General features: G+C 38.4%; 1 protein-coding gene across 14 annotated transcripts in view; it reads right to left on the bottom strand.

Annotated features, from left to right (window-relative positions):
* acaca (acetyl-CoA carboxylase alpha) overlaps positions 1 to 11,760 on the bottom strand; it is a 49,304-nt gene extending 37,544 nt beyond the window's left edge. For 3 of the 14 annotated variants that reach the window (XM_079647904.1, XM_079647902.1, XM_079647906.1), the window contains exons 1-15: positions 11,585 to 11,749; positions 9,859 to 10,117; positions 9,465 to 9,566; positions 7,044 to 7,176; positions 6,695 to 6,833; positions 4,812 to 4,921; positions 4,637 to 4,718; positions 4,442 to 4,540; positions 4,168 to 4,274; positions 3,840 to 3,950; positions 3,493 to 3,702; positions 3,020 to 3,190; positions 1,641 to 1,802; positions 1,265 to 1,428; positions 989 to 1,139 (exon numbers count right to left, since the gene is read on the bottom strand). In XM_079647904.1, coding sequence (XP_079504030.1) covers positions 989 to 1,139; positions 1,265 to 1,428; positions 1,641 to 1,802; positions 3,020 to 3,190; positions 3,493 to 3,702; positions 3,840 to 3,950; positions 4,168 to 4,274; positions 4,442 to 4,540; positions 4,637 to 4,718; positions 4,812 to 4,921; positions 6,695 to 6,833; positions 7,044 to 7,176; positions 9,465 to 9,566; positions 9,859 to 10,088 — 1,971 coding nt within the window. In that variant the 5' untranslated portion in view covers positions 10,089 to 10,117; positions 11,585 to 11,749. Of the gene's footprint in view, positions 1 to 988; positions 1,140 to 1,264; positions 1,429 to 1,640; positions 1,803 to 3,019; positions 3,191 to 3,492; positions 3,703 to 3,839; positions 3,951 to 4,167; positions 4,275 to 4,441; positions 4,541 to 4,636; positions 4,719 to 4,811; positions 4,922 to 6,694; positions 6,834 to 7,043; positions 7,177 to 9,464; positions 9,567 to 9,858; positions 10,118 to 11,126; positions 11,190 to 11,584 lie in introns of all 14 variants that reach the window. The other 11 variants (XM_079647905.1, XM_079647899.1, XM_079647907.1 and 8 more) reach the window with 6 other exon arrangements.
* Positions 11,761 to 13,823: the final 2,063 nt, after the last annotated feature.

Raw genomic sequence — 13,823 nt, 5'->3', positions numbered from 1 at the left:
TGTTTTCTCCAAATTGTCACTGGTGTTACCGTCACTGGTGTTACTCTTCTTCCTGGTAACACCTGTCTATGGGTAACACGTAACACCAGTGACATTCCTATACAAATAAGCTTTGTATAATGTATAAAAATAATAAACATAATAAAAATACTTTAAGCTCTACTTGTTGTGGATTCATCAAGTTAAGAGTTAGTTATTGCTATTTAACAGGTTTGAGATGTGTTTAGAAGGAATATATTTCAGCAGATTTGTATCACCCAGATTCCACCTTTTCTGTAGAATGACTCATTTGCTTAACATACGTTTAAGATATTTTCATGTTTTTCTCTACAACATAAAACACATCAGCAAATACTCCAAACGTCTGAAGCGTCTATGTCTAATTAAAACCTACAGAATCATAATCGGTTGTTTGCCACCAAGGTTAATAATAATAGCAATATTCCAAATCCAAGAGTATCTTTTAAAAGAGCCCTTGAGATGCTAACTTCCAACTTCCGGGTCGGAATATGAAAATATGTGATTGCTTCATCATGGCATCAATATAAAACGGTTAAAAAAATATAAAAGTAATGTTGTATGTTATTTGAAATCCAATCCTTGTTTTCCCCGTAAAACTAAATATGTTTGCTTACGTAAACTCCTCCCTAACAATTTTGACCAATAATTACATGACATACACACACAGGTGTGTGTGTGGAGCAAGTCGTCTGTAACTCAACAATGCAAGCCTCCCCATTTTTTAGCACTTCAATGCAAAGGATTTAAATCGCTTCTGTACCTTTACACTGATAAAATATTCTGTTTGACTGGGACTTTACATTTAAACTGCCGACCGGGTCTATTATTCAAACTAAATGTATTGTGGTTTCAGCACTAAAATAATGATATGGGTCTGTGGGCCAAATATATTTTCTCGTTACAGTTTGAAGTGTGGTTTAGTTTCCTTGCCATTATAGTCTTCCACTTCGGCAACATGTCTGCATACCTGCATCTTCTCTGAGATGAGCCTGTCCAGCCAGCCTGTGTCGATGGTGTTGTGCTGAAAGCTTTCAGTCTCCAGCAGCTTAATGAGGTATTCCACTGTCGTCCTGAAGTCTCCTCTGATAGACAACTCCTTCAGAGCCACCACCATGTTCCTAGAGAAAGGGAAAGACAAAATGACATAATCCGACGATAAAAACCTCGTTTACAGAATTGCAAAAGAGATACCTCACATTGTAAATATGTGATGTAATGATCTAATGATCCTGGGTGTACTCACGAGATGGCTTCTTCCCGATTCTCTCCCCACGAGAAACAGTGTCCAAACTGGGAGTCGGCAAACTCATGCAGCCCCCCGGCCGCTGCAACGCTGAAGTAGCCCCACACGTTCTTATTGCTGCGGAAATTCAGCTCTTGGACTGTTCCGGAGCTCGGTTTGAAACCCTGCAAATCACACATGTCATCTGATGTGACATCTTGACATCTCTTATGTTTTCACTATGTAGACGTTATGCAGCTTTATGTACAACAAAAACAAATAAAAACATATTAAAAGTAAAAAAAGATCATAAACTTAAAAACAGCAAATGTGACACTAAGAGAACCGTTGTGTTGGTTGCAATTATTCTGTCTGCTCATAGAAAAGAGAGGCTTACCTCATCGGGGTTTTCACTGGTGATTCTTGCTGCAATGACATGGCCCCGTGGGGAGGGGGCAGTGGAAAGACCCTCAAAGTCAATGGGAGAATCCCCCCAGGGCTGCACCCCATAAAGCATCCTGATGTCTTTGATCCTTTGCAGAGGAATACCCATAGCAATCTGACAGGAAATAGTGGTATATTAGTACAACACAAGAATATGCACTGAAACGGACTTAAATCCAACTTTATTACAATTACTAAAAATCGCAATTGTATTCGCCCACTTATCAGCTATAACAAATGTAGATTGTTTAATATTATTGGCAATCAGTTAAGGTCAGGATAGATTTTTAAGATTGTGTTTTTAATCACTTATTAAAACATTTGTCAACAACATCCATAACATACCATTTTCCTTATGGATTGTTGTCTAGACAAAAAGACCATCATCCTTTGTGCGAGCTACTAAATCTTTACAACACTGATTGTGCACTTGCGTCATCAAACCAAAATCTGTTGGCTACCCGAGGGGACTGCTCTTTGGCTGCCAAAAAATGTGGAACAATCTCCCCACTATCAATTAATCGGCTTTTGATCGTTTGAAAAAAAATCTATAAACTTATTTTAGTCAGCTTTTCCATCTGAAAAGGTTGTTGATGTAACCCACTGTGTAAGTGTAACTACGAAATATGAAGGAGAAGGCTCTAAGGCACTAACAAACAGGTACACAATGCATTAAAGCACAATTATGATTGAATTTCTTCAACAACAAAAAACACTGACAGTTTTTCTAGACTATCAAAGATACCGTCTTCCTGAAAGATAGTGAGTCCTGTAATTGCCTTGATAAAAATACCCTCATCCTTTGTGCCAGAGAGTGGGTCACTCCCACAGCAACATCCAATCAGATTTCTCATCAACACTGCCCTTCAGCCTGACTGCCACTGACCTATTTACACACAATCCTGAACACTGCAGAACAGACCACGTGACCGAGTGCCTCTACAACCACTGGGTCTACCACGCCGCTTTTGTGTATAACCTTCTTCCTTTGCGTTCTGTTGCCATAGAGATAGGGGGGGGGCCTTGTAGTGCAAAGTGGTGAAGCGTGCTAACTTTGTCTGCTCCAGGACTGACTGTATGCAATGTAAAGTGTTTACACTGCAAAATCAGCCATACTAGATAGAAGCCAAATATTCTTTAATGGAGTCAGATTTTCAAGCAAGCAAAATAATCTGCCAAGAAATGTACACTGTTAGGTATTAATGCAAAACGTTTTAGCTTGTTACAGGATTGCTTGTCTATTAGACCAGAAATATGACTTATTTCCCAGAAACAAGGTTTTCTTTTCTTGATTTTCCTTTTTTTTGCACTGTGACTCTGGGTGGCACTGACCTGCAGTTGGGCAGCTAGCAGGTTGACGTCAGCCACCATCTCAGTACAGGGATGCTCCACCTGCAGACGAGGGTTGAGCTCCAGGAAGTAGAAGCTTCCATCCTGGCTGTAGAGGTACTCCACTGTACCTGCACTGACGTAGCCCACCATCTTAGCCAGCTTCACCGCACACTGAGGAGAGAAAACCACTCAATCGAAGGTTCAAATGATCCATCTTAGATTGAAATTAAATAAAAGATAAAATAAATCAAATAGAATACAAATATTATATAAAAACACAAGAAGTAAAAGAATGCAGTAAAAGATTAAATAAATAGACCTTGGAAATTATAGTAAGTCCTATACAAATATTAAATTAAATAGATATTTCTTTGAACATAATAAGTTAAATAAGCCCAATCAGAGATCAAATAAAATAGAACTAAAATATGATATAAACATAAGAAGTTAAAGTAAAAAAAGATGCTAGTTACCCTTTCCATATCCTCAAACACATCTGAAGGGGCGATGGTAGCTGGAGCCTCCTCTATAATTTTCTGGTGCCGTCGCTGCACAGAACAGTCCCTACCGAACAGGGAAATGGCATTGCCGTATTGATCCGCCAAGATCTGGACCTCGAGGTGGCGGGCGTGCTTGGCTAGCTGCATGACAAAAATAGGCGATCCTGGAACTTCTGCCTGGACCTGGAAAACAGAAGACAAAATCCTCATTCTGCATCTCTTTTGTCCCCTGATTTTCAGACATTCAAACTCTATTGATAATGCATTACATACTGCATGATGTTTCTAACTAAATGCTTTTAATCTCATTATCTACGTACCTGTCTGAAGAGGTTAGGGAAATCATCAGCACAGTTGACTTTACGGATGCCTTTCCCCCCGCCTCCCTCTGAGGCTTTCACCATCACGGGGTAGCCAACCTTCTCTGAGGCCTGGCAACAGAAACATACATCTTTTCATTGTATACTCAAGCCCATGCAACATTTATTTGGCACTATGAATGACACTATATTGTCTTGATGTCAAATGCTTTTTTTTGTATTTGAGGAGTATATAAAAAGAAAAGCAGCATTGTGGAAGAGAGTACACAGTAATATTGTTCGTATACTGTATGCGATATGGCTACCGTCAGGTAAATAACACGCTTACCTTCAGGCCATCCTCCACATCCAGGATGCAGCCGAGCTCGTACACGTCAGTAGGAACATTGATAACTTTCTTCTTTTGATCGCTCTCCGTCCACTCTACCGTCAGACCTGAGGAAGACAAACAGATTATTCAGCATCATTCAAACAAACGCCTTTTAAATTCAGTTCAAATCTATGGCAGTTGAAGAATCATTGATTGTTTTTGATACATTTCTCAAAACTGGTCATAAGAGGCCTTTATAAATGACTTGTTTTAGATTCTAACTGTGAGCTACCTTCGCCACTCCAGGGCAAGGTGGGAATGCCAGCAGTTTGAGCCACGATGGACGAGGCGATCTTGTCTCCTAGAGCCCACATAGCCTGACTGGGAGGACCTGAGGAAGGTGTAAGCGATAAAAAGAGGCATTTTCATTGTGTGAACTCATATTGTAAGCGTCATTTGAAAAAGTAAAAGCAACAGCTTCCCTTACCCATGAAAGCAATGCCATTCTTATGAAGCAGCTCTGGCAGTTTGGGGTTCTCCGAGGCATGACCCCATCCAGCCCACACTGCCTGTAGGGACCAATTCAAACATGTATATTAATCAAGGATACAAATTGTAATTACTGTTGGAAAACTACAGATATATTGATTGTGTGGTGGTACCTGAACAGGTATGCGTTTAGCTATGTCCAGGATGAGCTCCACATTGGCATAGTTGTTGTTATTTGTCCCTCCTGGCACAGGCACGTAATGATCGGCCATCTTGATGTACTCTGTGAAAGACAGAGTGACAGAAAGCCTTGTTTTTCTCGTCATCATCTTGCAGAAGTTTTTTTTTTTCTTTTCAAAAGCTAAAAAGACACCAGAGCCTGTTTTAGATATTGTAACTACGCAAGGAATAAAACTTGAAGTGGTTGCCTGTTACAAATACCTTGGTATCTGGCTTGATGATTGTCTCACTTTTAAACGTCATGTCAGTAACCTGCTTAAAAAACGGAGGGTTACCCCTAGATTCCACCGGGTCCGTCTGCGCCGTGGTGCTCATGACAAAAATAGCCGCTTCTGGGACGCTTCTGAGCCGTAACGCGCCGCGTGTGGTGGAATAGCACCCATTGAGTAGAGTGGCCGCGATCGCCGTTAGCACCGCGGCGCAGCCGTAACACGCCCGTAACGCGCCGCAGACGGACCCGGTGGAATCTAGGGGTTAGGCTAGGTTTCTTCTACAGGAACAAGTCCTGTTTCTCGCTTGAGGCCAGGAAAAGGCTAGTCACTGTGACCTTTTTACCTGTGCTGGACTATGGTGATTTGATTTATATGAATGCACCTGCCTATTGCCTGGTCAAGTTAGAAGCTGCGTATCACAGTGCACTAAGATTTGTGACAAACTGTAAAGCATTAACCCATCGCTGTACCCTGTATACAAGGGCTGGTTTGCTTTCACTAACTGTACGGAGGCTCAGTCACTGGTACATTTTTATATACAAAGCTGTGTTAGGGAAACTTCCATCCTACATCTGCTCCCTGATCTCACGACGAATTGTAAGTGGCTACTGCCTGAGATCGCATGATGTAGTTTTATTAAATGTGCCAACTGCTAGGACTGTCTTAGGGAAGATAGCATTTAGATGCGCAGCTCCACTGTCTTGGAATAGTCTGCAATTGAAATGGAAACTGAGCAATAATTATAAATAATATTATATTATATTTAATTATAATAATACAAAATCTAGTGCTACTAAATGTTTTTAAAGCTCGGTTGGATGCTACTCAATCAGAAGCTGTTGGTACCTGCACATGTGGATAGTTATGTAAATTGTAATCCCTGTAATGATGCTGTATGATGTCCTTTTGTTGTTCTGTTTATGTTTTTATGTTTCATGTGGAACCTACTTGAGCAGGTCTCCCTTGAAAAAGAGATCAATGATCTCAATGGAATACACCTGGATAAATAAAGGTTTGAAATGAAATGAAATGAGCCGTCACATTTACTGAGGGGTATGAATCTTTCCAAAACCCCAAAAAGTATAATAAGTCTACTTTGATTCAGAATACATTGGAATGTAAGGAGCTCCACCAGCATGCTTATATATTAGAAAAGTTGATTGCAATAATGTAATCAACACACAGGCAAAAATAAGACAAAAGGTATCACTTATTTATGCTAAAAAACATTTACTAAAATGTTTTTAGTATTTCGTAATTGTCAGTGATAAAGAATAAAAGGTATAAAACCTTATTTCTCAGAAACTTACTGATTTTCCAGAACAAATCTTACACAAATGAACATGCAGAGGCTGGTTTTTATTAGAAATATCTAGTTTCAAAAAATATATTTTATAAATATTATGAAGTAGTTTTGAATACATTCACCATCCCCCCACACCCCTACTCTTCACTGTCTTGTAATTCTCCTGTTTGGATGCACTGCCATAGCCAAGAGCTGAAAGGCAAAAACTGTCGAGTAGTTCCACATATGGCATCTTGCCATGTCACTGGCTGTGACCGCTGGTGCACTTCCTCAGATGTTTTAGAAAACTAAATCTCACCTGCGTTGGCCTTCAGGTCCTCGGGGGTCACCATAACAACAAAGCGGATCGCCCTTTCATTGCGAAACATCTCATAGGACCAGCGGCGGATGGAGCGCATGCATTTCACCGCTGCAATGCCATTGTTGGCGATAAGCACCTGAAGGAGCAAAAGAGATGCTTATGCTGTGCATTTAAAAGACTTCATTAATAGTTGCTATCTATCTATTTTGCCTTGTCAAACTGCCTTTATATATTCACTCATTAAACCACAAAACACACAATCTGTTTTCTTCACTGGTTTCTATTCACCATCAAAGGATTTGAACATAGTGGGCTAAACAAAAGAAAAAAGGAAGGAAATCATTACCTTCTCGATAACCTTGTTGCCACCAAAGCGGGTGACAAATTCAGCAGGAGAAGCCACGGTGAAGTCTCTCTGGAGATCAATGCGCCGGCGGTCTCTGCCCTGCTTCACCAGGTGCAGCCCTGACATGCTTGGCCTGTTTTAAGAAACACAAAGAATGCATGAAGGAAGGAGCAAGGCATTAGGTAGCTGTGCTGATAACAAGCAGATAACTCGAAAGCTCTCATTTTCACAATTGCAGGGTAGACAATACTCTCTGACGATCGGCAAAAGAAACAAACAGCCTTTCATGCATGCACATACATGCACATTATACTTGAAAACACCACGACAGACAGCAATTTTCACTATGAAATATAATGTTTGTATTAAAGTTGCTTTTACATTTGTATATACTCGTTTCTTTTTTTGTAGACTCTTTTGTGTTTATGTATGGACCATATACAACCGGAAAATATATTTTATGGGTAAGCTTACTTGGCAATAAACCAGATGATTTTGATTCGAGTTAGTAGAAAAAGTACATTTGTAGAATTTGTTATTTGAAATCATTCTAATTTAATTAATTTATCAAATGAATTGGGGACTTCTTGTGTTGATACAAAATGTACAACAAGTAAATGATGTTGTGTTTGATTTGATGTTGTCATTTTAGCAGTGTACCAATGCAGCAAAATGGCATGAACAGACAATTTGTTCGGTTTTCTTCACTGTTTTCTTTTTATTAATAAAGATGTTAATTTAATATATTTTGCAAAAAACAAACATTATCTTTCTCTAATTTTGTTAATAACAAACAGATACGTTGTAAGCTCTCATTTCAAGAGCGGAAAACACATGTTTAGGAATGAAACTGCCGGTAGCTAACGGTTCCCGTTTATAGCCCAGGAGATAAAGAGACACTGATATCACGTCGTGTTGATAAGAGACAGACTGGGTGAAGGAAGGAGCCGAGGATGTGACTACTGTTTCTTGTGTTTAACTTTATAGCCCAGGGTGAGATACAGATAATCAGTAGAAGTGATATGGGAAAGTGTTAGAAAGGCCTTACAATCTTTCCCCTCATACAGTTCCTTCTGTGAAGATACATGTAATAATGTGAAACCTTGAAAACTATTTCTCAGAAACTTTTACAAAACAATGCTCGATTCCTAGCCCACAATCTTTCAAATTAAGATATTCTCAAATGCACAAGTACATAATGATAGGGTGTAATGATGTGCGTTCTTCCTTTTTTTTATATATATATATATGTAACAAGTTTGTGGACCAATATTCACATTTTAATAATGCCACATTTTAAAATGATGTTGGCGGTTATGGATTAAAGTGTTCACAGATTACAAATACAATTATTCTGTTTGGTAACATATTAATATATAAAGCATAGTCAAGTAGTAATCTGAATTAATGTACCCTTAATAACTAAATATATTTATTTTAAAATCTACAAACCATTTCAAAATACACAAAGAACCCAGCATGAAATGGGAATAAATTGCCAATAGTAGGGTTATTTTACTAGAGCGGTCCGATCTATTAAGTTGTGTAAATTGTTAAAATAAATGTTTTCTTTATGTCAAATTAATTTAAGTTTTGTTTATCTGTTTTTTTGTTAATCTGTGTGTGTGTTTTGGTATAAAGTAATGTCATCCAACTTTTGTGTTTGTTAAGTGTATTTGTGCCAGAGAAATAAAAGGGTGACTTTATCTTAAGAATAAAACAATCCGCTTATCCAGTATAGCCACTGACAGAGCAGGACCAGACACTTTACAGTCATATTGCCTTGTGCTCAGATTTCTCTGAATCAAGCTCCGCCCAAAAGGGGATCCATATGGTGGAGTGGGAAGGCCAGGGGAGGGATATGATAATCAGCTGGGAGGTGTGGCAGTGACTGGGTGTTACTTGGATGGCTGCTTTCTGTGGCCTGATTTTTTTTTTGTTGCATGGCTATCGGGGTTGCTCACAAGAGGAAAATGATTCCCTACTGACAGAGGCCCTGACTTCCATGCAGCTGTTAGAGCTTCTGCCCTTGTAAGTTAGAAACCAGGCACAAATGACAACACTATTCCCGTTGCTGGCAGCATATGATAACAACATTGAGAAACCATATTTGCACGTGTATCTAATGTGAATCTCAATTCTGTGAGGCTTTAGGGAAAATTCAATTTACAAGCCTCCATTTGTGAGGTTTAGGCAGTTAAAGACCCGGGGCTGGCAGAGATACTAAAGCTTTATACACAGTCAGTACTGAAAAGCCCCTTTTGACCGTCGCATTGGGACTTTCTGAGTGTGAACATTGTCCCAACTTTCCCAAACCAACATTATGAAGCCTATTCCACACAGACTCTGTTCACAAAGAAACCCCTTCAGCAGAAAACCTGGAGAAACCACATTTTTCACATATGCTGTAAGAATGTTTACCCAGATAGTCTGAACAGAGTGTTCGTTTTGAACTTAAGGCCTGCTGCGATAGGACTCGTCTCATAGGCAGCTTTTGAATTGCAGTTGTTGTTTTTTTTATAGCTGGAAATACATGAACAAAATAACAGAAAGCAAAGCATGACAAACAAGGACAAACCATGTACAGTCTGTTAAGTAAAATGCAAGAAGCTATACATACAATCATTACACTTTGATAGACAGTAGTGTCTCATAGATTTTAGAAAATAATCCTAAAAAGAAAATGCCAACAGACTGCTTATCTTAAAACCTAAAGATACAGTTATACACACAATATCCGAGAAAAATCTGCACATTTAAAAAGCAGAAACATTGTAAATTGACGCTGAGAGTCTGGAGGTGATAGTGTTTTAACCTGAGATTTTGATTGGGGCCTTCAATGTGGTCGAATCCCATTTCGAAGGTGCTGCTCGAGCTATCAGAGGACGGCGACAAGGAGCGAGTCTCCTTTTCCTCCAGCTGCAAGTCCGGCCTCCCTAGGACTTCATCCTCCGAGTTCTCCTCCGACACTGACCCCACGATGAAGTGAGAGTGCAGCGCTGCAACAGCAGGGTTCTTCTTGGCAGCACCGTCCTGCTGTGCCATGGCTGGGCCCCACTGACAGGCTGCGAATACTGGCAGGAAACACCACAGTGGCAGCAACAGTTATAAAGGAGATACAGAGTCCAAATATCAGGGTATGGTGTTACACAAGATTGCCTTTGGCTGGCATGGGAATGCTGTTTGTCATTATTGCAAAAGCGGGTTATACAAAGTTAAGTATCTTGCAACTATGATTGCAACACTTGAACTTAAAATGGGAGTAAAATGCGTGCAGAAAAAAAGTGCGTAAACAGAATGCAAGACAAATTCAAATTGTTTAGATGGGATAGAACCAGAACATTCAGCATTGTTTCAGCCCTAAATAATTGAAATAATTATCAAATAAAATGTATGAATCCTGTATGCAAACAAGTGAATGCACATTAAAAAGTAAACATGTTTAGCCTTTGTAATTGTCGAAAAATAGTATAACTAAAACTTTATGTTTCATAAACTTCTCCTTCGCTTTCTTGTTCAATAGCTAATTAACTAACTTCAGTGGAGATAGTGTACTTTTAGTCCACTACAATAATATAAAACATGTAGTTAATTTGCAAAGTGACGTGAAATATAATCAACTCTTAAATCAGACTTTAGTTACACCTGGAGTAAATGCACAAGCTACCCTGCCGTATACAACAAAAGTAAAACTAGTTGCACCTTTACCATATTTGATAACACTTTAATGCATCAATAATTTAAATCTAAAACATATAATATATATTATTCTGTAATGGGCCAATCTGCATAATGAATACTTTTGCCTTTAAGTATATTTGGATGCTAATACTTTTTTTATTTTACTTGAGTAACATATCAAATGCAGGACTTTTACTTGTAATAGAGTATTCCTACACTCTGGTAATACTACTTTTACTTAAGTACAATATCGGAGTACTTGCTACTTAGTTACTTTACACAACTGATGTTAATGTTACCAATCTCTTATGAAACGTTTGCATGTCAATAAACAGTTTCTGTTCAACCTGCCTTTACCTTGGTACAACTGAAGCGCACGCTCTCAGGTGAGGCACACCTTACCTATCGAAATGTGCTCGCAGGACCAGAAAAACAAGCCGAGCACTGCAGCCACACACACAGCAACTATGAGCGGGGGGAACATGACAAAGGATACCAAGAACTGCATTTAAAAAGTACCGAAACTCCATACTAAAACCATATTGTTTATTAGCATGGCTGGCTGGCTAACTGAATTCTAGCAAGCCAATGTTAGCGTTTACCGACTGATACCTGTCAAAGCTAGCTTCCTACTCAGCAGCAGCCGCAGATAAACTCACGCGCAGATGCTAATAACGTAGTTGTACTGTAAGCTAGCTTACCGGCCGGCAGTAACGTTTGCTAATACAATTATACTGGCACTACAGTATTGCTGACAGTCTGCTGGTGTACAGTACTGCAGTGTGGCCGAAAGCTTCAAAACGCAGCGTTAAACGAAATATATCAATACTCTTAGATAAACATATCGTCTGGCAACTCACCGGTGGAGATGCACCGAAACGTAATCCTGGAAAAGTTGAGTTCAACAGATCAATAAATTAGTGTCTGCCAGACATCTCTGTCTCTAGTGATGGTTCAACAAAATCACATCATGGTGAGGTAACTAACAGACGCTTTAACAGCAGAGAGTGGGGTGATGTGATGATGCGCAGACGGGTTACTCCTGGACGTTGACCTCTGACAGCTACTTCCGCTATAGAAATAGACTGGGTAGAAAACAATTCATGCACCATATCATAGAAGACGTTTAGACTTAAAATGGCTTCAGCAAATTGTAGTACACTTACTGTATATACAATATAATGTATGTTATATGATGAGGTAATAAAAAGTAACCTTCACCATCTGACTTTTATTTTTAAATATATTGTTCCTTATAGATTATTCAAATATTTGACAAGCGAAATATCCTAAAATACATTTAACATTGCTCTTAATACAATTATTTGAACACAATAAAATGAAGATGAATTTATAATTGTAGTTCATGACAAAACAAGGCTATTGTTTAATCTGTTTGATTTCACTGAAGAAAAGTGTTACTAACAGTAGTAGGCTACACTCCTAAGATTTCCTAAGATCACTTTAATAACATGTATCCAGTTGGTGATAGCATAGTTGATGTCCTCAAAATTCTCAGTTTTAAAGATGATTGTTTACAATTATCAGAGGTAGGAAGTAACTAAGTACATTTACTCAAGTACTGTACTTAAGTACAATCTTGAGATACGTATACTTTACTTGAGTATTTCCATTTTGTGCTACTTTGCACTTCTACCCCACTACAATTCAGATGTAAATTGTGTACTTCTACTTCGCTGCATTTATTTTGTACCTTTAGTTACTTTGCCAATTTGAAATATAATCAAGTCTTAAATCAGACTTTAGTTACAACTGGAGTAAATTCACAAGCTACCCTGCAGTATACAAAGTCACTAAAACGCTGCACCTTTACCAGCTTTGATAACACTTAAATGATCAATAATTATAAATCATAGCCTATCATATATTATTCTGAAATTGACCAATCTGCAGAATGAGTACTTTTACTTTTGGTACTTCTAGTATATTTTGATGCTAATACTTTTTTACTTTTACTTGACTCACATTTTGATTGCAGTACTTTTACTTGTACCAGAGTATTCCTACACTCTGGTATTTCTACTTTTAGTACAATATCTGATTACGTCTTCCACCTCTGACAATTAATTATCTGTTTTAGTTTTTATTATCTGCATGTTTTTTTGTGATATGTATAACATTTAAATAATTGTAATAATGCCATCATGGCAACACATGTTATGATTATATGTATGGCGTGTAGCTTACTGGCCCAAAAATATTCACAGTGCTACATTAAACAGTTCTTATCTATTTCACCTACTTCTAGAACGTTCTAGTCCGTAGAGAACCAATCAGATTTCTGAGCGATTTTGTGGGCGGTTTTTAAATGGGTTCAGCTTTATAGTAGGGGTGTGTCCCGGTGTCGGTACCAGATGTGTTCGGGGTACTATACCATTTGGCGCTGCATACCATATGTGTTCGGGGTCCGTCTCTTACCAGTGACGTCACGATTTACGACGTAATGACGTCATTGACGTCACGCATTGTGATTGGCTTTACGGTAATATACTCACGCTGTCTAGAGTAAAGAGGTTTTTTTTTTATCATTACATTACATTGCATTTAGCTGACGCTTTTATCAAAAGCGACTTACAATAAGTGCATTCGACCAACAAGATAAAAAGTTGAAGAAATACAATACAAACTTGAAGAAAAACAAAGACGAATGAGGAGAAGAACAAGAGAAATCGAAGGTAAGAAGTATAACGTAATATGGTAGATAATATGTAATATGTTCAATTTGTACGGCCCTCGGAGGATGTTGTAAAAATTGAAAGGAAAAAGGTTCCCCATCCCTGCTGTAAATAATAATAAAAACCCTTGATTTATAACTTAACATCTCTGTCTCCTACTGATCTGAGTATATTATAAAGAATAGCCAGTTAATTGAAGCATTATAGCACAGGCCTTTGTCAGACGGTATATTACACTGTTTTTTTCTGCTTCGAATAGTTCTCTCTTTTTTCACCATACCTGTGTTTGCATCACTGATTTTTCTTAGCGGATGCATGTCAATTTAAATCAATACATACAACTATTTCACATGTACAATATTTTCTTAGCCCTAATACTTAATACTACTTATTTAGTTTTGAT

Source organism: Notothenia rossii, assembly GCF_949606895.1.
Source record: "Notothenia rossii genome assembly, chromosome: 9".
NCBI lineage: Eukaryota > Metazoa > Chordata > Actinopteri > Perciformes > Nototheniidae > Notothenia > Notothenia rossii.
Note: the sequence above shows the minus strand (reverse complement) of the source record. Positions and strands in the feature narration are given on the sequence as shown.